This window comes from Dasypus novemcinctus, chromosome 12 (genome assembly GCF_030445035.2).
Source record: "Dasypus novemcinctus isolate mDasNov1 chromosome 12, mDasNov1.1.hap2, whole genome shotgun sequence".
In the NCBI taxonomy this organism is placed as follows: Eukaryota; Metazoa; Chordata; class Mammalia; order Cingulata; family Dasypodidae; genus Dasypus; species Dasypus novemcinctus.
Genome location: NC_080684.1, coordinates 7,849,433 through 7,875,035, shown reverse-complemented (window position 1 = coordinate 7,875,035; position 25,603 = coordinate 7,849,433). Strand labels below are relative to the sequence as shown.

Genomic DNA, 25,603 nt, shown 5'->3' with positions numbered 1-25,603 from the left:
AAAAGGCCTGGGGTAGGAAAAAGAAGAGGTTAAAGAATTGGAGTTTTGAGGGGCACAGAGTACTCTAAAAGTGCTTCAGTTTTCTGTTTGGTTGCTTCTACTAGTCACAAATGGTTGGTGCCCTTTTATGCTAGGAAAAATCAGCTTATTTAGCATACACATAAACAATTTCTTGATAGTTATGGCATAGACAAGAAGTTGAACTTAAGTGCTAATTCTATGCACGTATTAGATAGTGGCCTTGAGAAAGTGTCTAATCCTTCCGGCATAAGCTTCGTTTCTAAGATGAGGTTGGCAGCACCGGTTCTTCTTCACATTGTAGAACTCTGAGAATGACAAAAAATGGTTCTTAAAGCCTGGAGAGCTCTTCAGATGTTAGAAGTTCCATTAAGATTTGAGCAGATGCCTAATAGTCTTGGTGATGAATGAAATAATTAGACTTAAATTATGACCGACCCCAAAATGTGCTGTTCAATAGCTAGTTATCAGGGTGAATCAGACATTCTTGGCTAGTGGAAAAACAGAGAAAGCCTTGAGAGCCTCCTTGATTTTGAGGTTGCTGGGTCCGCATACCTCCTCACTTCCTAGGGTGCTGCGGGGTGGCAGAACTTCTCCTTGTGGCTGCCTCGGGAGAGGACCGGGGAGGGAGGGACCTCGCTGCGTGATTGCAGCCCCCGCTATGGCCCCAAGCAGGGGAGAAGGGAAAGTAATACTTGAAGCCACGCAAGGGTTATCCAGCTCCCGCGGGGCCTGCTTTCTCTGCAGTCGTTTTTACGTAAAATGAATTTTCGCCTGTGAAGACTATCAGCAGTGGGCAGCCTCCTGCAGTTTGCCTTCGTAATTCACTAGTCATAGAGTGTTCTACTTTTTCTTCCTTAGCTTGGATGTACAGGGTAAAATCCATACAAAATAAAACAAAAATAAAGGGAAGGGTCAGAGCCAAGAGAACCTTAAACAGTTGAGAGTTCTACCTCCTTGGCAATTCTCACTTCTCAGGCCAGCAGACTTCTTTGGTTCAGTTTAGTCAAATATTGCTGCATTTACTTAGTAACCCCTTTGTGCCCTGATTTAAGTGAGGGCCATGATCTTTGAGTGTCTGAATGTTTTCTTGCCATCCATTTCGGCATGTCCATCCCCCCCTGACGTAGTCTATTTGTAAAGATTTTTTAAAGCTGCTCTATTGAGGTATAGTTTACATACAATAAGCTACTCATGTTTGAAGTGTGTAATTTGGTAAGTCTTGTATATGCTAAAGAAACCATCACCCCAGTCAAGATTGTGAACATATCCATCCTCCAAAAAAGCTTTCTTTGTGCATCTTCTTAATCCCTTCCTCCCAACTTCCCTCTATCATGGGCAATTGCTGAGCTGCTTTTTTGTCACTAAAGATTAGATGAAAATTTCTAGAATTTTAAATAAATGAAATTATACAGTTTATATTCTCTTTTTGTCTAGTCTGTCTTGCTCAGCATAATTATATGAAGATTTATCCATTTGTAAATAGTTCATTTCTAATTATTACTAAGTGTTGTTCCATTATATGGACATACCACAATTTATCTGTTCACCTGTTGATGGACATATGGGTTGTTTCTAGTTTTTGCCTATTACCAGTAAAGCTGTGAACATTTGTATACATACCTTAATATAGGCATATGCTTTCATTTATGTTGCATGAGTATCCAGGAGTAAAATGCGTGTGTCATGTGATAGGTGTCTATTTAACTTTTTAAAGAAATACCAAATTGTTTTCTAAAGTTATTTTCTAATGCCTATTGATGATGAGTGCCTTCTTTGTGAAGTGTCCATATTTTTTACCCATTTTAAAAATTTGTGTTGTTTTCTTATTGTGTTGCAAGAGATCTTTATATATTCAGGATACAAGTACTTTATTGTAATATATGTGATTTGCAAATAATCTATCCCAGCTGTGGCTTGCCTTTTCATTATCTTTATAGTGTCTTTTAAAAAACAGTTTATTGGGAAATGGACTTGGCCCAGTGGTTAGGGCGTCCGTCTACTACATGGGAGGTCCGCAGTTCAAACCCCGGGCCTCCTTGACCCGTGTGGAGCTGGCCATGCACAGTGCTGATGCGCACAAGGAGTGCCCTGCCACGCAGGGGTGTCCCCCGCGTAGGGGAGCCCCACGTGCAAGGAGTGCGCCCATGAGGAAAGCCGCCCAGCGTGAAAAGAAAGAGCAGCCTGCCCAGGAATGGCGCCGCCCACACTTCCCGTGCCGCTGACGACAACAGAAGCAGACAAAGAAACAAGACACAGCAAATAGACACAGAGAACAGACAACTTGGGGAGGGGGGGGGATTAATAAATAAATAAATCTTAAAAAAAAAATAAAATAAAAAATAATTTATTTAGTGAAGCCAAATGTACATTTTCTTCTAGATGTTTTATAGTTTTAGGTTTTACATTAGGTCTGAGATCATTTTGAGGTAACTTTTATATACAGTGCAAACTGGGTAGAAATTTTTTTGATATGGATATTCAATGGTTCCATCATCATATATTGAAAAGACTATCATTTCTCCACTGAATTATCTCTGCACCTTTGTCAGAAAATCAGTTCTGTATGTATATGCACATCTATATATGCACATACGTATACATGCACACATCAGGCAGTTCTCTTTCTGGACTTTCCGTTCTGCTCTGTTGATCTGTTTGTGTGTGTTGATGCCAATGTCACACTTTTGTAAGGTCAGTGTTTCCAGTAATGTAGTGTAAGTCTTTCAAGTTGGTTTTTTGTTTTCAAAGTTGCCTTGGGTATTCTAGGTCCTTCTGTTTCCATATGATTTTTAGAATCAACTTGTTAACTGTTTCTATTAAAAAAGCCTCCCGTGACAGGGAGCGATGGGGCTCAGGTGGTCCCGGGTTTGCTTTCCGGTGCCTCCTAAAAACAGAAACAACAACGTGCAAGCAGACTGTTGGCTCTGTGCCTTGCCTCAGGAGGTTCCTCACGCAGGCACTCGTCTGTTCCACTGACTCTTCCAGGGGGCTGTGCAGCTCTTTTCTGTCCGTGCTCTGTGAACTCTAGTTGTCTTGGCTTCCGTGGATTCTGAGCTGCATCTTTTCAACTCTAGCTGAAGTTCTGCCGAGGTTCCTCTTCCCAGGGCCACAGCCTGGAAACTTTTTTGGGGTATTAAGCTGGGATATTTGTAGGGTTTACCTCATCTGTTTCCCTGAACCTCAGGGGTTTCTGTTCTTCATTGCCCATTATCATTATCCAACCCAAAATCACCATAACTGTTATTTCTAGATTATTAAAATTTAAAAAAAATTTATTTTGAAATAATTTCAAACCTACAGGGCATCTGAAAAAATAACGTGAATCCATACAGAGATCAACCGCATGCTTGTCTGCCCAGTAACCTGGACCCGTCAGCTCGAACATTCTCGTGTTTCCTGTACTTTGTGTGGTATGTTAGTTGTTTCATGTGGAGGGTAAAGGTGTTAACTATGACTCCATCCTGCCTAGATGCTGAGAGCTTGGACTTATTTATTTATTTTTTAAAATGTTTAAATTTTATTTTATTTATCCTCCCCCAACCGTTTGCACTCACTGTCTGCTCTCAGCTTTCTGTGGCTTCTGCAGCAGCATGGGCTGTCAGCTGTTCCTTCACCAGGAGACCCCAAGAATCGAATCTGGGGCCTCACATATGGTAGACATATGCTTCCTGAGAGCTTGGATTTTACACAAGGTGTGTTCTTTTTTTTTTTTTTTTTAAACGGAGGTAGTGGGGATTGAACCTGGGACCTTGAACTTGGGAGGCAGGTGCTCAACCACTGAGCTACATCTGCTCCTCTCTAGTGTATTTTTAATCATGCCTGTTAAACCATCTGTGGGTTCATAGACACCCTGGACTATACGTTGGAACTTTCTTTTTTCTTTTTTTAAAATTTTAAAAATATATATTTTTTATTTCTCTCCCCTGTCCCCGCCCCAGTTGTCTGCTCTTTGTGTCCATTCACTGTGTGTTCTTCTGTGTCCGCTTGCATTCTTGTCAGCGGCACCAGGAATCTGTGTTTCTTTTTGTTGCATCATCTTCTGCATCAGCTCTCCATGGGTGTGGCGCCATTCCTGGGCAGGCTGCACTTTTTTCGCACTGGGTGCCTCTCCTTATGGGGCACACTCCTTGCATGTGGGGCTCCCCTATGCGGGGGACACCCCTGTGTGGCAGGGCACTCCTTGCGCGCATCAGCACTGCGCATGGGCCAGCTCCACATAGGTCAAGGAGGCCCGGGGCTTGAACCCTGGACCTCCTATGTGGTAGGCAGATGCTTTATCCGTTGAGCCGAATCTGCTTCCTAGAACTTTCTTTTTCATCCCTGCTAACAGAGTCTATGTCATACCTAGACAACCATTCTGGAAGTTACTTAGCAATTTTAAGGGTATACTGTGTTACTAGTAAGGAAGAGTTGAATCTACTTGGGATTCTTCCATCTATTGTTTTTGTTTAAATTTTATAGATTGAGTCCTTTATTTCCAGTCTACTTTTGCTCTACAGAGATTTTCATTTTTATTGTGTGGAAAATTTTGTGTTTCAAAGGCATAAATGTTTAAAAGAAAGTTAAATGTGAAACACTATATACATAAAATACTTAAATTGTGAAAGCAAAAGAAACGTAACAAGTTGAGCATGACATTTTGAAGTTTCATTTATGAACATCCAGCCAATTAATAAATTTGATATTTTCATTCTGCCTCAGCTTTTTTGATATAAAGAGAAATGATAGTTTTCCTTTGTCAAGTTAGTTTTGCTGTTTAATAAAATCCTAGATATATGATTTTAGTGAAAGAGAATTCTTTAATTTTGTTTATGCATAATCATTCATGCAGCTGCTGTGACAAAGATTTATTCTTTAAAAAGTTCATTCTAATAAAGGAATTACCATTATATATTTTCACATGAAATCAAAACCAAGAGAAAGTACAAAATCCAGATTAAAAAAAAAAAACTAGGAAATATGTGATATTTATGTGAATGCTTATCTTTTGACATTTAGACAAGTAAAACTTTACTCCTAATTTGTCATAATTTTCCTTTTATTTATCTACCCTCCAAAATCAATATTACCTAATCTACCTATCAAATCATGAAACAGTTTAATAGGGAAAGTAGAATCACCTGTCCAAAGATTGTAATAGATTTCCAGCTAGAGAAAAGGCCAGTTTTTACTCTGTACGTGTTATTAAAAGCTGAGAAAGGGTTTTGTTTCTTTTTCTTTTAGATTATCCACACTACTTAAATTGAGTCTAATTTAAACTTTCACAGGGTAAATGATAATCTTTTTTACTTGAAAAATTTTGATTTATGGAAAAGGTAGATGTGTAAATGATGCCATGTGAGTTCTTTATGTTAGGGTTCATTTATAGATATCTGTATTTGCAGATAGCCTGCTTATCTTCCAGGCAAACGATCCAGGTATATTTCAAAGGTGTTATAGTAAAGCTCTCAAATTCTACCTTTTTATACATTTTAAATAGGTTAGATTTAAAGACTGCTTTTCTTGAATCAAAGGCAATTTGGCATTTATATTATTCTCAGCCTCCTTTCTAAATAGGCTGTCATTTTGTTTAGCTTTAAAAGGGGATCCACACTTCTCTTAGTCTCTCTGTGTCTCTTTTGCCATTTAGACACATGCAAATCGCTTGCAGTAAATCAACACTTCATGTGATGATAACGTATCATGGAGAGAGGATATCCTCACCCCACATTAACTTTTATTGCTGAGACACAGCTTATTCTATTCCATTCCCTTGAACTAGAATATTAGATTTCCAGAAGATTCCTAAAGAAATGAAACTTCCCTGTTTTTTGTTATTGCTGTTGTTGTTTGAGGTACCGTGGCTAGGGATTCAACCTGGGACTTTGTGTATGAGAAGCCGGTGCTCAACCACTGAGCCACACCAGCTCACCTGAGTTGGTCTTTTTGTTTGTCGTGTTCGTTGTTGTTGTTGTGTGAGGAGGCACCAGGGTCTGAACCCAGGACCGCCCATGTGGGAAGCAGGCGCCCAACCACTCGAGCCACATCCCCTCCCCCTTGGCGTTTAACTTAAGCCTGACCTTCTTTTGGACTCACTAACAAAAGCTGGCTTCCAGGAAAAACGCCTCTAGTTAAGCAGTTGGCATCCTGGTGGTCCCAGAGCTGTCTCTTCTAACAATGGGAATAGCATAAGTCGTGGAATCAAGTACCTACTTCATAGGTAGAGATGCCTGTGGAATGTCATTTTAATTTTAACAATTTAATTTATCATCCAAAGTGAGATACTTCTGAGCTTGGAAGGGGCACCTTTAATAATTACTATAGGCATTAGTAATTTTAGTAATCTTACTTAAGGCCTTATTTATGGTCCAGATTTACAGGTTTCCATAGTTATCTGGAGTTTTGCGTAAGATCCAGGAGACCGATGCCACTTTGAAAAGTCCCTTTTATTTTTTGAAATGATGACTGAATTTCTCATAGGGAAGTTTTCAAAGTTTAGAAATAGTCATATATACCCCTACCTACCATAGACATCAGTGTTTTTCTTTTATTTTCTTTTGTTGGTAGTTTATACTAATAGTATTCAAAAGATTATACAAATTATATATTGTGAATCTAAAATATTTTCTACTTTATTCATTGTATCCATACCAAGTATGATAACATGCCCAAATTCCTTAAATTTAATCTGATAGACTGGAATGAATTATCTATAGTCCTTGTTTACTTTTTTTATAGCCAATTCACTTTTATTTTTTTTGTCCAGCGTTGACTTATTTTCTTCACTTTTCATGTTTCTGAAGGACAGTGCATTGTTGATGATTAAATTCATGTGTCAACCTGGCTAGGTTATGGTGTCCAGTTGTTCATCAGACAAGCACTGGCCCAGTTGTCAATGTGAGGAGACTTTATGGATTTTAATCACTAGTCACCGGATTGCTTCTGTGGCTCATTACATCTAAAATAAATAAAGTAGATTGCCATCAACAGTGGCAGAAGTCTTATCCAATCAGTTGAAACCATTAAGGGAGCACTGATGATTTCCACAGTCATGGAGAATTCCTGTCTTTACTTCAGCTAGTGAGCCTCTCCTGCAGTTCAGAGAACAGATTATCACACTTTTGGAGTCGACTGTAAGGAATTTGTGCATATGTGTGTATGTTTTTGTATTTCATAAAATTTATATATATTTCACATTATGTATTTATCTCATAATAGGGCAGTCATACAGTATTTTCCCTTTTCTGTCTGGCTTGCTTCACTCGACCAAATGTCCCCCTGGTTCATCCATGTTGTCATGTTTCACAACCTCATTCCTCCATAATATTCCAACTTGTGTATATTTGTCAAAAGGGTGAAAAGGCAGCCAACTCAATGGGAGAAAATATTTGGCAATCACATATCTGATAGGGTTTAATATCCATGATATATAAGTAGATCATACAACTTAACAGTAAAAAGACTAAGTATCTGATTAAAAAGTGGTCAAAAGACTTGACAAGACAACTGTCCGAAGAATAAATACAAATGGCAAAGCAACACATGAAAAAATGTTGAACATCACGAGCAAATGGGGAAATGCAAATGAAGACTACAGTGAGTTATCATTTCACAGCTATTAGCCTAGCCACTATTAAAAAGTCAGAAAACTATAAATGTTGAAATTGAGCGGATGTGGAGAGATAGGAACGCTTACTCACTTTGGTGGGAATGTAGAATGGTACAGCTACTGTGGGGGATGGTTTGGCAGTTCCTAAGGAAGTTGATTATAATCTTGCAATGGGACCCAGCTTACCCTTGCTCGGTATATATCTGGGAGACCGAGAGCAGGGACATGAATAGACATCTGCACACTGGTGCTCATAGCAGTGTTATTCATGGTAGTCAAAAGTTAGAGACAGCCCAGGTGTCCATCAGCTGATGAATGGATGAACAAATTGTGGAGTATACACAGTGTTTATTTTTTAATGGCTGCTATTTATTTTGATTGATTAAAGCAATTTTGACCATAACTTCATAAATAGTCCTGTGTGAAATGGATATTAAATAATAGTTATTTACCAAGGTAGTGGAAGAACAAAGAGTGTTAAATAAATGTGGCTTTTAGGGATTTAAGAAAGAATAGTTTCTGACATTTACACTTAAGGAGGTATTCATAGTACCCATAAATTGCTTCAGCTTGATTTCTCTCTTGTCTCTTTTACAGTTTACCTCATAAGAATATAGTTTTTTGTGTGTTTTTTTTTTTGAGAAAAATATGTTGTTCCTCACGGTTGAGGAAGGAACAAACATAAGGGAGAAATGCAACCATGGGCAAAGTAAACTTAGTAATATTGTAGCAAAGGAAGAATGTCTAGCATTGCTATAAAGATAGTGGTTGTGAGGTTCTGAGGGGAAGAGGAGGAAATAATAGGCGGCGCGTAAGGCACTTTCAGGGCACTGGAATTAAGTGTGGACCACAGTGGAAACTGTGGACCTTGGTTGGTAGCGATGCTTCAATATCAGTCATCAGTTGTAACTAATGTACCGCACAATTGTAAGATGTTATTAATCGGGGAAGAGGTGATGGGGCGGAGTGTAGGGGAACCCCTTATATTTTTGATGCAACTTTTCTGTAACCTATTTAAAAATAAAGTTTTATTATATTTAAAAAATACATTGTACCTAGATTTCTCTAACAATATATTTGTTCTATTTTTAAATGCCCAGTCATGTTGATTTCACAGAGATTTGGGGATATTTATCCTAATGGAAATAATTGCTATGTAAGCCAAAAATAATGGTAGTATCCTTTTTCTCTTTCTTCTTCTAAAAAGCTGGACCTGTGATCTGCAGGATGCTGAGCTACCCCCCGACGCGCCGAGCTTTGATTGTGGGTTGTGGCCTCCAGATGTTCCAGCAGCTCTCAGGCATCAACACCATCATGTAGGTATTTTTTTTTTCCTGAAAAGATTTCGAAGGGATTGTTTTACATGAAGAAAGAAAAGGACTCTTAATGAATGATTTGTTAGTATTAAATGTATAGGATGCTTCTTTGGGGACTTTAAAAATGCTAAAAATTTATAGCCAGAAAGTTGATTCATTTCGTTTGTGGAAATACTGGCTTTATTTGGTTTTATGCAATTTCTGTTTTATGGCGTCCAAGCCTTCCTTATAGTCTGAGCTCTTATGTGTCATTTTCATAAACCATCTCTTGGTGCTGGCTGGAAATGAAAAGGAAATCACCCAGCTTGGTGTGAGATCCTGGGCACACAAATAACCAGTTCATTTCTTTTTGGAGCAGTCAGCGACAATGCTGTGTGATAAGAACATTAAAAGAGGTGTGTCTTCTACAACCAGAGCCCAAGGGGAAGGGGGCGATGGAGCAGGCAAGGTGTGGAAAACGCAAGTTTCCTCTTTACTGCTTGGAGTAATCCTGAGTTGTGTGTGGAAGCATGGGGCAGGGTGAGTAGTAGGGGCTCTGCTTAATTTCGGTCATGCAACATTAAACCCATTTTGGGGGCCTCTTCTGCACTAAATACACACTATTGAATAATGTAGACATGGTCCCTGCTCTCACAAAATGTACAGGCTGGTTGAGGAAACACACGTTAAATTCATAAATATACAATTTCAAAGTGTAAGAAGGGCAGAAAACTAGGACAGCTCCTAGTTTTCCATAGAGTACACTTTAAAATCCTAGTAAAGGGGAGCCGATGTAGCTGAGTGGTTGAGCTCCTGCCTGCCTGTATGAGGTCAGGGTTCAATCCCTGGTGCCCCCTATTAGAAAAAAAAATCCAAGTTAATAGAGTGCAGGTTAGAGAAAAGTCATGACTTTTCCTGGGAAATTGGTGGCTGGATGAAAAGTTGCCAAGTCTTACAAATTCTTTTTCCCTCCCTGTTGTTTAAAATTAATTAATAGAAAAATATAAATTATGTAAAATTAAGTTGTACAGGGAAGCGGATGTGGCTCAGGAGACTGGGCTTCCTCCTACATGGGCGGTCACTGGTTCGGATCCCAGTGCCTCCTAAAGAAGGCAGCGAGCTGGTGTGACGGGCAGGTGCAGCAAGCCGACACAGCAGGAGATGTGGGAAGGAAACGCAGAATGAGAGACACAATGAAGTGGAGAACAGAGGTGGCTCGAGCACTTAGGCACCTCCCTCCCACATCAGAGGTGCCAGGTGCCTCCTAAAGTAACAAGGTAGACAGACACAGCAAGTGAAAAACAACCAGGGGGTGGGGAGAAATAAATAAATAAATCTTAAAATTTTTTTTTTTTTTACATATGAAACCATTTGTGTTTGGGTCTCTTGATATTTTCCTTTAGAAATTAACTCGAGGTGTGAGAAGCTCTTATTTAATGATAATTTTATTAGGAGTGAATTAGGTAAAATAATTTTGAACATAATGATTAGGACCTAATGACTCATTAGTAAGTGGTAATTGTAAAAGGAGTAGATACGATAAAAAATTATGTGATACAAAAAAATAACGCTTTGCCCTAACAGTCTTTAATGCTTGATTTAAATTCCCCAGAAGTCCTTGAAAGTGCATAAGAAAAAGAGCTCTTCACTTCATTCTCTCATTATATACTTTGCCAGCTCTTTAATCCTCCACTCTCGGGCGTATGCTTGCCACCAAACGTGAGCGGCAAGAGCACCCAGAAGTCTCTCAGCTCAAGCGTGATTGGCCATGCGGTTGTAGCATTAAGATCTAAACACCCCAAAAGGTGTTGACACGGATGATAATCTTTGGTGACTGTCTGAAATGGAGGCAGCACGTTGCCATAAACGGGTGGACCCCCAGGATGGGTGTTCGCTGAGTAGCCCCTCTTCCCTGCCAGTGTACGTAGTGCTGTGAGTATTATGTGCATATTTTGACCCATTTGTGCTTTTGTATCAAATTTATGTTATGGAAATATAAAGGAAGCACTTAGCTCCTCCTTTTTAAAGAAACTAAGGGAAGTGAAATTGACTAATAATGGGAAATTTTTAGTTAAGAATAAAAAGAATCTTGGAGAAAGTTTCTGTTAATTGCCATATAGAGAAGTATGGGTTCTCTTGCTTTATTGTTGGTCTGTCCCAAAAACATATTTAATTCAACAAATGCCCATGTAACAGTTTGCATTTAGATACTTTTCCAAGTGCTTTACAAATGCATTTAATCCCCATAACCTCTTGAGGTAGCAACTGTTATTTATCTTTATTTCTCTAAGTTGAATGCATTTTGTAAGATAATTTAATCCTAACCTGATGTGTCTATTTGTTCTGGAAAAATTAGAATAAATGGAAAATATTTCCAGTTTAGGAAATGTTTGCATGGGGAAAAAAAAATTAAAAAGAAGAAATTCCACTTTTTGAATTTGACTTTAATCATAGCCCCATCAGACTGTAACATCCTAGATGACATTTTTAATATTTTGTCTGTTACCCCTTCCTTTAGATTCATTTCTCCTCGCTGTTACCAGCGCGATTAAAATCTGTCTGTAGGTGGAGTGTCCAGCATTTGTTTGGTGTTTTCTCGACTTGGCATATCTGACTTTGTTTAGATGTGTCACCTTCCCCGGGGTGGTAAGGCGTGGCTTGACACAGCTATCACCAAGCTTTCAGCTTACCCACTTAATGTTAAATAGGTCCTGTTTCTCAAATTGTTGTTCTTCTGCCTTTGTCCTAAGCACTTAATTTTAACAAGTTTAAAAGGTTTTCTCCTTTAAAACTGGGACCACACACAGCCAATCTGATGAGGCTAGGGTATTCCTAGTTGAAAAGACTGCCATAACCCATTTGTGATATCTAATGTAAAAGGTGCTGATTGAAGTAGAATTTTAATGAAGTGTTCATTTCTTCAAATTCTCAGTCTTTGCACAGTGACATCAAGTGATGAGTATAAGTAGCCAGCTATTCCCTAAGGTTTATGATAGTTGTTAATGAGCTCTGCTTGTCAGAAACTGTACATGATACAGGTAATGTCAGTTTGCTTAGAGGTGTGTATTAAGCTAGGAAAGGAGAAGGAATAAAATAAGGTAAATGAAATTAAACATGTAACATGTGTCTCCATGCTGAAAAACAGCTAACCAAGTCCCTGGAAACATCAATATGATGTATTAATGCCTAGAATTCTATAAGGTTAGATGTTTAAGTAATATGATACCTACACTAAGTAGCTTTTGGTTATTCACAGTCCATAGTTTCAGACATTCATATTTCAAGCCCATAAAACAGCATAAACTGATGTCATTTTGATGGACTGCACTAATATTCATTATCTGGATTGACAATAACTGGTCTGTGACTCGCAAGTAATGTATTTTCTCCTACTTTCTCTATTCATATATATAATATATATGTATAGGTCAATATCATTATATATGTCTTTTTCCATTAGTCTAAGTTTCAGTAATTCCTGTTATAGATTTTGTTTCCTCTAATTGAACAGAATCCTTTAGAGTCTAAAAATATATTTTTGTGTGTTTTTTTGTAGAAAAGATTAAATTTCTTTTTATTTTAAAAATATTTGTTGTTAATTATGAGTTCTGTTTTTAGGAATATATCATTGTGGATAACTCTACAAAGTTTCAGTTTTACTTTTTCTTTCCATCTTCTTCTGTTTTAAATAAGTAGGCAGAGCTCATCTATTTAAAACCCAAACCTAATAACGTGTGGAAGTTGAAATACGTTTTTAAAAATCCCATCTTTCACCCCAGCATCTGTGTGAGCCTCAAATATGAGGTATTTTAATTCTAATGCTTACCAAAAAATATTCACATTTAGATCATATGGAAATATATAAAAAGATAAATCATCCTCACAGGTGCATTTTAGAACCTTAACACATTTAGTTTTCTCCATTCTCCCTTGAAGGACGCTTTATTTCTACCTCCTTGACCTTAATACCATATCGCAGTCAAGGAAATGGATTTTCTTCTTAGAAAATTTAATTTTTTTCCCTCTTTATAAAAAAATATATATATATTTCTATATATATCTATTTTAGTCTTAGTACCTTTATTTGTATGATAACTCATGTTTCTTTATATCCTAACCCACACCTTATCATCCTTTACCCTTTTAAATAAAGGACTTCTAAATTCTTAAAATCAGCACCTCCTACCTCCTACCTCTAAATAGATCATTCTCCCCTCTTCAGAGGACAGAAAGAACAGAATAAATGGAGTAGTAGCTTTCCTCATATAAAACTGTTAGAACTATTGCATTATATCTCAAAGACCATGAAAATATTTCCATGTGTGTCAGACCTAACCACCAAAATAGAGGGGCTACAAGAGAGAATAAAGATGATGATGATTAATGTAAAGGAAATTCTCTTAAATTCTCTTCATGATCTGTGCCTTAGTTATGTAATATCAGTAATTTTCCATCTAAGAAATTTTATTTGATAACTATTAAAAAAATGGACTCTTCCCGCATTCTCATGCAAAATATGTGTAGATAGGTAAATAAGTTTAAAACACCAGGTTTTATCTGGGTTTGATGATATCCTCCTCCTCTTGAGGAACTTGTGGTAAGCTTATGTTAATCTGATAAATGGTTAATCAGTCCATCTTGGACAGATGGAAGGCATGTTTTTATCTGATATATGAGATTTTCAGCTGGGAAGATGAGACTAGTTTAAATGACTCACCTTAAGGCAGAAGTCTTAAAAAGGGGTCCGCGAGCTTCAATTGTGGGGACATGTTGGTGTGGGTGTGATATATTGTTGTAGAGATGTGGTGGTGCGGGTGTGATATATTTATTAAATAATACACAGTATAGTGTAGACTTAGTAAGGGGTCTGTGGTTTTCGCCTAACTGGCAAAGGGTCTGTGGAACAAAAAAAGGTTAAAACTCTGCTTTAAGGTTACACAGAAAATCATTAGTATAGGAGAAGGAAATCCAGAATTTTAAACCTTTGAGTCAACTTTAGGTAAAGAGCTTAGTTAAGAATGAACTTTTTCTTTTGGGCACTCTCTACCAGTCCTCTACCTTTAAACTTATAATTCTCCCAGTTTCATCTCTTCCTTTTCCTGCCAACTGAAAGTAGGGTTGGGGAATTGTACTAGATGAGAGATTATTCTTGCCTCCAAAACTTTTTTATTCAATCCCCAGGAGACCACTTCTTCCTTTGTATTTATAAGCCATAATGAAGAATGTAGAAAATATGCCCTAGTAAGAATAATGCTAATAGTTTGCATTTATTTCAGTATTAAAGATCAAGCACTATGCTAGCTATTTAGTACAATTTAGTATATATTAACAGAAAAGGAAAGCATTAGGGCAGTGCTGTTTCGAGCCTATCTAACGATATTATTGTTTTCATGATACTAGATATTTTACTGCTTTACCTATATAATATTACAAAATATTTTCACAGACATTATCTTTCTTGATATTTCTAAAAACGCTGCCAAGTAGGCAGGGCAGTTCTTTTGTCTATTCTCTAGCTAAGATAGCTTAGGCTTAGTGAGTTTAAGTGACCTCTCCACAGCCTCAGAGTTAATAAGTTTTAAAACCAAGGCTGGAGCCCTGATTTTCTCATTCTAGTTCACATGGGCTGCCCTTTGAATCTTTGAACACCTGTAATATCCAGAATTGGCTGTTTTAAGTTTGGAGTGGGGTAAGGTAAGTAATCAAAATTAGAGAAATTCAGTACTTTGGAAGGATAAAAATGTGAAATTGCTATTTACATGCCAATAAAATTACATCCATCTGAAGAATCATAAAACCCATTAAATCTTTAAATCTTCTGATACAGAAGATCCCTTATCAAGAGTTTCTGGACAGGCCAGCCTGATGGTTGAGTGAGTCATTTATATTTGTTAATCACATTTAATTAATTTCATTTTGAAAGTTCAGTATTTCTGGATCTGTTCCATTCTCATATTTTATCCTTAGCAAGGTCTCTGGGTATACAAAAATTACCGTGCAATCAGGAAATATGGCACAACAAGCAGGCATGGCCAGATGGTATATAAATGCAGAGGAAAACAAAGGTGGCCAGAAATAAGTGCGAAAAGACTAAGGATTTGTATGTTCTCAGGTTGTAAATCTGAATCTAGAATGAGGTTTTGTTCCCTCTGACAGCCTCAGGAGTCAGTACCAATGGACCAAAGCCCAGCTCTCTGAAGTGAGAGCCTTCCTCACTCTCTACCTCCTCCGCCATGCTCTGAACCCATCTGAAAAGCCGTTGAGAGCGTAAAATGCCTATCTCATGGAAATCTTTCAAGGGGAGGATATGTATGGTCTTTGTATCCTTGGGGTGAAAAGTCATGGAATAGATGGGAAAATGTTGGCATGCACAGTGCAGTCTTGAAAGATGAGTGTCATGTGATGGGAAGAACACTGACCCAGGAGATCAGGAGAATTACCACCAACATCTGCCTCCACCGTGGGACGTGCCAGTTAATTACCTTCGGTCTGCTCTCTATAAAGTGAAGTAGGGGGACTTTTAATGTACATTCAGATGAGGGAAAGTGGAAGCTAAAATAGTTGTGTTTAGAACAACAATACTTTAAGCCTTTCTTGGATGAAAAGTTCTCAGAATGCAGGAGATCAATTTTGTTCTAGAAAGAAAAATATGTTTTCTTTAATGTACTTTTTTGAAGATGATTCAGTGCTTACTGTGTACTGATCGCTGTCCGAGAGGCTTATGTTCTTTCATAGTAAGACTGCTTTGTTACTTCCTGGGTATATCTTTGAAATACCGTCTTGCTTATGGTTGAAAATACCTCTTTATCCCAAGACAGTACAGCAGACCTAACCCCTGATGTGCGAGAAGGCTAGCCTTGGCTCCGTGATGGTGCAAGGGGGCTCGAGCCCTGTGAGCCTCGTGGCCTCCACTGCAGCGTGCGCGTGGAAGTGCAAGGCGAAGCGTGTGGTTCCCCCCCGGGAGGTCTAGCCCAGCAAACAGAGCAATACGTTCCCATCAGGTGCCGTGCGTCCAAACAGAAAGGCTCTGTAGTCAAACCGCCCTAATATTCCTAATCCTATCCCATATCCCCCTCAATAAATGGCACACAACTATTATTTTTGGTGCCCTAAGACAACGACTTGGATGCAGATGATTTATTTGGGGTTGGTGCAAAGAAGCATGAGTGAGGGGTGGAGAAAGTGAGCTGGGGAAGGAAAAAGGGAGTAATGGGGACATGGATGAGAAGATCACCCCAGTAAGCAGTTGAACTCAATCCTGCCGAGTCCACTGTGAGGAACAGTGTAGAATTGGCCTCAGAATTATTCCAGGGGCATTAGTCCTCCATCCCCAGAGCCCTTTACGTGAGAGTTGCCCCTGTGGGTTGTCAAATGCCAGTCCTTCTGGGCTTCCCTGAGCTGTGCCCATGGTGCCAGAGCTTCCAGACAGAGGGAATGGAAAGAGAAAACCGAGGTTCTAGGGGGGGTTTCCATGAGAGCTGCACGCGGACAAGGGCACACATCGAGAGCATCTGCTGAAAACCCTGTGCCTACAGAAATGTAGAAGTAAGTTGGTGCATTGTGGATGTGAGCTTTCTTAGTACTGTTCATGGATGTAGCAAAATCAGCTAATGGCTCCCCACAGCTTTCCGCAGAGCTTAACGTCCAGAACGCTGCATGGCTGGACTTCTGTCCACCTCGTCACTGCCCCGTGTCCAGCCATTCCCCACATGTTCTGCCTCTTACTCCATGAACCTCCTTCGGTTCTGGCGATGACTGAAGCTAATCCAAGCCTTCCTGCCTCCACACGTGCCCCCCTTACTGGCTGAAATATCCAGCTTATCCGGACAGGGCCGCCAAGCTCAGTCCCATGGCATCTACCCGACCCCAGCGACGAACGTAGATGGTTTTCTCTGGCGTCCTCTAGCAGTCAGGGCAGATTTCTTTTATAACAGCTTCATGCTTTATTATGACTGTGGATGTATGTGTCTGTTTCTTCCAAAAGGCCCTCTCCATGAGAGATGGGTTAAGTCATACTGAATTGTGCACATCTGCACAGAGTCCTGCATGCCTGGCACCTGCAGGCTGAAATAATGAATTAAGAAATGGGTGTTTCTATAATCTTATAACAGTCTGTATGGTATTAGCCAGACTGGTGTTAATCTTAAACTCACGTATGATTTGGGGACGCGTTCTGCTTTATTGCCACAGCAAGCATATTGCCTTGGGCGCTTCCCTAGTGTTCATGCTACTATTTCAAGTCATTAATAGCATCTCCTTATCTTCAGCAAAACACATGAGTCAGAGAAAGGGCAGGCAAGGAAATTGTTTTCATATTACTAAAGATGTGCTGGGCAACCCAGAACCTCAGTTGTTGATACTTTACAAACCATGGAGATGAATTTCCATTAATTATCACAGGAGCTTAAATTCACATCTGATTTAGAAAGAAGGCCAAAAGGATTTGGCAGTCTCTTGATGTAGAGTGCAAGCTGTGCCACATGGGGTGTGCTCAGCGAAGTTCCCAGTCCTGTAAAGAGACATCGTTAGTTCTCGTTAAGCTCCTCATGGTCCTTTCACCTTGACTTAAATTTAAATTGAAAAAACACATCCAGTAATGAACTAGATACCGCTCCTTCCACATCTGTAAGTTGGAAGAAAGGCACTATTTTGCTGCTTCCCTATATTTTGAAAATATAACACACTTGAAGGAAAGATGCTATGAGACTCCTGTGTCTTCAGAGGATGTCTGGAATCCTGGACTGATGGGTTTAGACAAACGAGCATGAGGTCACTGTGCCGTGGCTCTGCTTTCCACAGATGCCCTGTATATTAGTCAGGGTTCTCTATGGAAACAGAGTCAACCAGAGAGATCTGTCAATAGTAAGAGCTTTTATCAGAGTCTCGCAGGCAGGCTGCAACCAGGGGCTCCCATGAACGTCCAGTGAAGGTCCTTGATGAGTTCTGGGAGACGTTGGCTGTCCAAAGACAAGCTGGGAAGTTTTTTCTGAATGCTGGAATCGTTTCCCCTTTTGAGGCATTCAACTGATTGGATAGTGTCACTCTTGCTGGTGGCAATCTCCTTGATTGATGTAATTGTAATCAACTATCTGTACAGTAAAGTCAGTGGTGATTAAGGTCCATAAATGCCTTTCTATTACAGTTAGCCCAGTGCTTGCTTGACCAAACAATTGGGCACAGTTCCCTGGCCTCGTTGACATGTTAGGCTAACCATCATACCCTAGAAATTCTAAATTGCAATACTTATTAAGAAGGGGATCAAGAAATTAACACAGACTCGTTATTTTCCTGTGAGCCTGAAGCATACATGCTATCTCGTTTAATAATCACAAGAACCTCGGGAGGTATCATTTATTACTATATTTCAGATTTTCAGATTACTAATGCTCTGAGAGGTTAAGTAGCTTATCTGAGTTTACACAGTAAGCAAAAGTGGTAGGTTTGGATTCAAATCCAGATCTAACACTGGAGATTGTGTTAGTATTTGATGTATCAGATTTCTGCCCTGCAAAAGACTCCATATTAAGAAATCTTTAAAAATGTAACAAAAATAATTAATATTTGCCTTCTCGGCTTCCCAGGTAGAATTAATCATTCATTTTTCTTTGTTTCTACAACACATTAATTTGTGTTTTATAATGCTGAATTGTAATCTTGTGTATATCTGCTCAAGTAGAATACAAACTTATCAGACAAGAATTATAGTTAATAAATCTTAGAATCTCTAGCAACAATATAAGAAATTTGGTTGAATGAGTAAATAAATGAATACTTGAATACGGATGTGGTTTTAAGATTCCTGTGATAAGACAAAATTATTTGTGAATTATACGAGAAGAGAAAAGATTTATAATGTTCAAGAAAATGCATTCTGTCCATTTCTTATCATGAATCTCACGTTTTTATTACTTGTTCTCCATTTGGTTAGCCAGTGGTCATTGATCTTTTTTCACCTAAAATAATGTGTACCGCAGAGGACTTCTTTTCAATTACCAAATTGTAATTGAAACCATGAGAGTTGATATCTCCTAGTAGCTAGTAAGCATAGGTCTGGAGCATCCACATTTAAGGTTTGTTTAAGGTGTATTTTCTTTAAAAATATTTCACCAAATATCAAGAATCTGGATAGTTCACCCACTGAGAGGATAACACACGTGTAAGGGGGAGAGGAAATCAGAACTTCCAAGCATTGAGTAGCTCCTATGTGGCAGGCACCTTGCTGCTTCATTTTATCTTCATATCAACCTTTCAAGGCAAATGATATGATGTATTTTTAAAGGTAAGGAAACTTAGTCTTAAAAAATGTAAGTAATAACATCAGCTAGCTTATCAGCTGGGCAGGCTTACAGTCTGAGCTTGAACAAGGCTCCCTCTGGGTCCAGAGGCTACAGGATGTCTGCAGGATTGATTGAGGTGTTGAGTAGGAATTGAGGATGGGTATGAGAGCTTAAAAGGATGATCGATGTAAGTTGTAGAGACAAAGACATACCCACTGTTGTGATTTGTCTTAAACTAATTGGGGCTGGAGATTGGGAGTGGAGGGTATTGATTAGATAAGATTGGCCCTTGAGTAGGTGATGGGCACAGAGGGTTCATTATTCTGTTCTTTTAATTTTTGTAAACCTTTAAAATTTTCTATTATTAAAAGGTAAACTTTTTGTTATTGTTTTTAGTAGCCATTGTAGAAAGAATAGTAAAGTGAATTATATTGGTGTGGCTTTGGAAGCTGAGCGTGTTGCTATGGGAATTCAGTGCAGAGTCCTCAGATGCTGCCCAATTGGCATTGAGGTGCTCTTCTGAAAATGATTTTGTTTTGCATCCAAGGAAGGACTTGGACTCTAATATACAGAGCCTTGAACTCCTAAAGACTAGGCCATCCGAAAACAGTGGCTCTGGCCTTGATGGGAAGATGGATATAATGACGAAGTCACACAGAGGAACAGAAGAGCCTAACAACGATGTATTGTGATGCAGGGCAATGAAGGAGTCTAAGCAATTCTTTAGGCTCTGAAGCTTCTGAAATAAGTAACATGAGACCACGAGTGTTTAATTTGTCTGGTTTCTTCATGAGTTTACCCTGAAATTCCTTTCTTAGGGAAGGTCCACCTCGTAGGGTGTGGAAAGGAGTAAGTTCTAGCTTTGAGAGGACTCATCTTTAGATGAAAACTGACCACTGTGTTCCCCGGGCCACTTTGTTGTTTTCTTCCTCTCTTCTTCCTGCCAGTTACTCAGTACCTCCTGGGTCGGGGCCATTTAGGCAGTAGGGAAACAGAAGTCAAACAAGACTCCTGTCCGTAAAGAACTCATGGAGTGTTATGTGAGACAGATATGTGTGCAAACCATGCCTGTCAACAGGAGACAATAAAAGGTGTATATGGTTTACTATAGCAGGGAAGACTAGAGAAGGATCCCACAGATGGTAAGTCTTGATGTGGATTGTGTGATTTGTGAGAAACGAGATGTGGATCTTGAGGCACACATGCGAGGGAAGAGCATTTCCAGGAAGGAAAGGACAGCGTGCGATAGCTGCGGGAAGTCATCTGACCTGGCTCTGCTTTTCTCCCGCTCCTCCTGCCACAGCCCTGGGCACGTGTCCCTACAAATACCCCTTAAAGTGCCCCCCAGATAGAGCCCGCTAGACTTTAGTTAATACTGACTTTTGTTTTGTTGGGTTTTTGCTCACACATGGTGTTATTGGGTCTGTCTCAGCCTGACCGTTGGAGGGTCTTTTTTTTTTAGTGCATATTTATTATCTTTTTTTTTTAAGATATGTAAATCACAAAAAAATGTTACATTAAAAAATATAAGAGGTTCCCATATACCACCCCCACCCCCCCACTTCTCCCACATCAACAACATCTTTCATCATTGTGGCACATTCGTTGCATTTGTTGAATACATTTTGGAGCACTGCTGCACCACATGGGTAATAGTTTATATTGTAGTTTACACTCTCCCCCAGTCCATTCAGTGGGTTATGGCAGGATATATAATGTCAAGCATCTGTCCCTGCAGTATCATTTAGGACAACTCCAAGGCCCCAAAATGCCCCCACATCTCATCTCTTCTTCCCTCTCCCTGCCTTCAGCAACTCCCATGGCCACTGTCTCCACATCAATGACACAGTTTCTTCCATTGCTAGAGTCACAATAGTTCTATAGTAGAGTACCAGTAAGTCCATTCTAATCTGTATTTTATTCTTCCGTCCAGTGGACCCTGGGATGGTGATGTCCACTCCACCTCTAAATTGGGAGGGGGCTTAGATCCCACATGGCTGATGGATGGGATTCTCCTGCTTGCAGTTGTAGGCACTCTTGGTTCCCTGGTGTGGTGGTTGACCATCTTTTCCTCTCTGTTAGCTGGCTGGGGCAAGTCCAACGAACCAGAGGGTAGGGTGAATGGCTGGAAAACAATCTTACAGGGAAACTATAACCAAAAAAGGGCAGGATTAGTTGCAGAGGGTCTTTCTTAAGTACGTTTGCTGAAATGCCCTTAGGAATACAGAAGAAACTGGTAGAGCTTTGAGAAAAGGCTATTTCAAAACCCCTACTAAATTAGTCCCAGTCTTTAGAGTCAGTGGCAAGCGATTATAAAATTTGAATGCTTTATAATATTGGGTAGGTACTGTATATTTTTGGGTTTCAACTTCTGAGGATTTCTCTGACAAAAATCCTGCAAGTTGGATTTCTTAGTTCCTTTTTTCAGGGCCACTGAATAGCTGGGTTACTGATTCTATTCAAGTTTGCGATTATGTTTCCTGAGGTTGATAGGATTGCATGATTTCAAATGTCATTAAGCTGCTCCATTCAGAGACAAATAGTCTGATGACATGCCATTCATCTGGCAGGCAGAAAATGAAGTGTCTCTTGCTGGAACATCTTCATTTATTTTGATAAGGTTATTTTTTACAGGACAGATAAAAATGTACAGAACTAAATCTAAGGTAGTCCTATTTCCATTTCTGCAAAAAAACTTAGTACCAGAAAATAGAAAATTTATAGGTTCAGCCATGCAGTTTTATCTCTAGTTTCCTGCACAGAATTCACAGCCTCCTCCTAGTTTCTTCAGTGATCCTGTTTCAGCTTCCTTAAGCTTCCCCCATCAAAAGTATGTTTGCAAATTTAATCATTTATCTAAGACTGTTTGCAAGGACTGAATTTAACCCTTGCCCTGTTTTCTTTAGAAAGGGCAGGTGCTTTGCGTTTGTTAGGTTTCACTTTCAAGTCCAGCTTTCGGGGAACTGTGTTATTCCATGGAGCCGGTGAGATTCCTCTCCAGCTCCCCACATTTCCTGTTTCTTCCTCTGACCTAACCCAAACGGCCCTTTGAGCTGGTGCCTCCTGCTCTGAGGAGTCAGTATTTAAGATTCGACCTAGAACTTCCCTGTGTATATTCTGCTTAGAGCTAAACTGAGTGCTGATGTTAGATTGCTCTGATTTCAGGTATAGGAATGTAATCTAGTCATTGTAACAACTGTGGACGTTTAAAAACTGTCCCTCCCGCCCCAAGGCCTTCATTTCCCTTTTCTCTTAAGACCAGTTGGGTGAGGGTGCCAATTACCACCGCGTCTTCATAAGAGAGGGAGTGTGTTGTAGCTGACTTTGGAGCCAGACCTATCGAATAATGTTAAGATTCAATGAAATATCGTATGTAATGTACACTTAGTATGATTAACGCAGGCCAGGTAGCTTATTATTTAGTATATGATTATTTCAACTGGCATCAGGAGTTAAATCTTCTCTTGTTTCCTGACCAGTGGTGTGACCAAAGTAATTTATGCACCGAGTCTAGGTCCAGCACTCTTGTGCAGCTCGGGTGAGAAAACCTCCCTTTCTGGTTGGTACTACCACCCGCCTAGTTGTTCCAGCCAAAACAGTGCCCACTGAGATCCTTCTTTTTCCTTCCTCCCCACTCCCAGTCTTCAGTGAGTCTGAACTCTAACACTGATTCTCGACCTGCCTCAAGGCACAGGGTACCCCTCAAAAGGCACTGCAGGACATTTTACACTTTCAAGGCAGACACAGTGATACAGGCTGGCTAGTACTGTTAGGTAGTTTCCGTTTTAATAAATGGAACTGTTAGGCATTTCTTTTAGCCTAGAGGGACTCTAGAAAAAAATTATGGATACACCAGAGGCTCCATGAACCTTGGAAGCTAGAGAACCTCTGCTCTGTCATGTAGCACAGATCCTTCCCTTAGCTTCATCTCCACGACCTTCGCCTGCCCAAGCCATGCTTGTCTTGAGCTTGTCGACTGCAGCAGTCGACCTCCTGAACTGATGGTCCTGCTTCCAGTCTTGCCTTCCATGAGCCATTCTCTGCAGAGCAGCCAGAGAGGTCTTTAAAAATGTAAAGGACCTTGAGGGAGAAAGATGCATCGGGCAAGGTGACTTTTCATTGAGAAGTGCCAGGAGCTGCAGTTTTATGTATCTCTTCCGCCTTCTAGGAGCTCACAGTTGAGCTGGATCCCTGGGGGCATAGATGATGCCTGAAGAAGACCACTGGGTCTGCCCGGGGAAGGCAACAAAGATGCGCTGTGGTTTCCTCTCACTTCACTCTCTACTTTCTCTCTTACCAGAGGTGCATTTCCTGATAACAGAAGACTGTGCAGTGACTCGGCCACGTTTTTCCATGGAGTCCTTCTTAACTTCCCTCTTTTGGACCTTGCCCTCCCCCCACCCCAAACAACCTTGCCTCTTCATCTTACAGCCTAATTACCCTAGAACCAATGTCTAGGGTTTTGCCTTTCTTCTTTCTTGAAACATGTTCAGAAACCCTAAAGCAAGTTCCCCTACATATTAATCTCAAGAAAAGAAAACGTTGCAGTCCATTACAGTTCTTAGAAAAGCTCTTGTCTTTTAAGGCTCTTTTAATTTATTTGGAACAAATCTTTTACATGCCTTATCCATAATCAAATGTGTTTCAATTGTCCACTCAGTGTCTGTCAAATAAAATTATCTCATGAAAAATAAATAATAAATAAATATGTATAAAGAAGATCCTAGCTCTCCATTACCCCCCACCCCCAAACTTCTGATAGCTACCTATCACACTTAGAGTCAACACAGCTCTTCACCGTCGTCCCCGAGTCTCTCCCCATCTGCCCCCCCATCTTTTCCACCAACCCCATCTCCTGTCATCCACTAGGGTCTCAGTCCACAGTGTCTTTTCTTTTTTCTCTTATCTTTTTCTCAAACTCTCCAGGCAGGCTTGTTTCCCCATTAGAGACAATTGCAATTGCTTCTCCTTCTTCCTGGAAAGATCTTCCAGAGCTTCATTGTGGCTGGCTCCTTGTCATTTAAATCTGACATCAATGTTACCCACTTCAGAGAGGGCTTGGCTCTATTTAAAATGGTCACCGCCTCCCACCAATGTTCATCACTTATCTTCATATTATTTATGTCAGCCTAAAATTACCTTGTTGTGCTGGTTTATTAAGCTCCGTGAGGGTAAGGCCCTTGATTTATCTTGTTCACCTTGGACTGTGTGTCCAGCACACACTAGGTACTCAGGAAATAATTGTTACATTAGAAATACAAACATAGGCTTCTTGTATTTCCATTCTTAGTAACCAAACGATATCATTGATGCTCAAGTGGCTTTTCTTGTAGTGAAGTCTTGCTGGAAGTTTAAAAGGTGGGGTACTAAGTATATTTGGAATTATTTTCCACACTGGATCATTTATTCATCTTGCTTCAGTAGTCAGAAGAGAAACATACTCACATTGCATTCTACCTTTATCTGAAGTTTCTGACCTCTCCAAATCTTTAGTAAAACTGATTAAACAACTGAGAGAAGAATCCCTTTTCTATTTCATTCCTTACCCAAATCTCTTTGGATTGTGACGCCTCACAGTTGGAGAAGTACTGGAGTAATATATAGTAAAATCAAAATCAGCCTTATGTACTCCACATTCCATTAAAGCACAGAGCTGAAAACAGCATGGAAAGAAGGTGTTGAAATAGCGTCGGGGTCTCTCCTTTCACCTTTTCTAGGAAATGAATGAACCGTATTGGTAAGTTTTGCACAGGATCTGTGTGCAGCTCAGTGACAGGAAACTTGTAATAGCCAGTAAAGGAAAGGAAAAAATAGCCATGTGCGTATCAAAATAGAAAAGTTCTGCTTGAATGGAGTATGATGTTATAATAATACACTTATGTACAATAAGTTGAAACTATAATATTATCTTACTAATTAGGACAAAATCTGAACAATTAAATCTGGATAAATATTTCCAGTGTAAGCATTTATGTGCTGGTTTTTTGTTTTGTGGGAGAATATTTTTGTTTCACTAATATTACAGATTCCATCCCTAACTGTTATTTACATTGTAAGGATTTAAAGTTCAACTGGAAATTGAGAATCATTTTCCCATAGAAACTCTGTATTTCCTCACAGAAATGTTAAGCTGGTTCACAAGTCCTCTTCTGCCTTACATTTCTGTGACATAGAAACAGTCATATCTTTGCTATTGTAGCAAAAATACATTCCAAGTTATAATGGAAGATTGTGTGTATATTTTTCCTCAATGCCAGAATTCTGATATCCCTAGCTCCCAGTGGGAGTGAAATGAAAGAACACTGGTGCTCTCAGGCCTAAACTGTCCTCAGGGCGGGTACAGTGCAGGTACAGGCAGGCGCCAGGCCCTGTCTGCAGGTGAATGTGCCACAGGAGGGCGGTCCTTTTGAGTCTGGTAAAGG

General features: G+C 39.7%; 1 protein-coding gene across 1 annotated transcript in view; it reads left to right on the top strand.

Annotated features, from left to right (window-relative positions):
- Positions 1–25,603, top strand: part of SLC2A13 (solute carrier family 2 member 13) — a 374,114-nt gene that overhangs the window by 170,827 nt on the left and 177,684 nt on the right. The window contains exon 4 of the mRNA XM_058307802.1: positions 8,817–8,925. Coding sequence (XP_058163785.1) covers positions 8,817–8,925 — 109 coding nt within the window. The remainder of the gene's footprint in view (positions 1–8,816; positions 8,926–25,603) is intronic.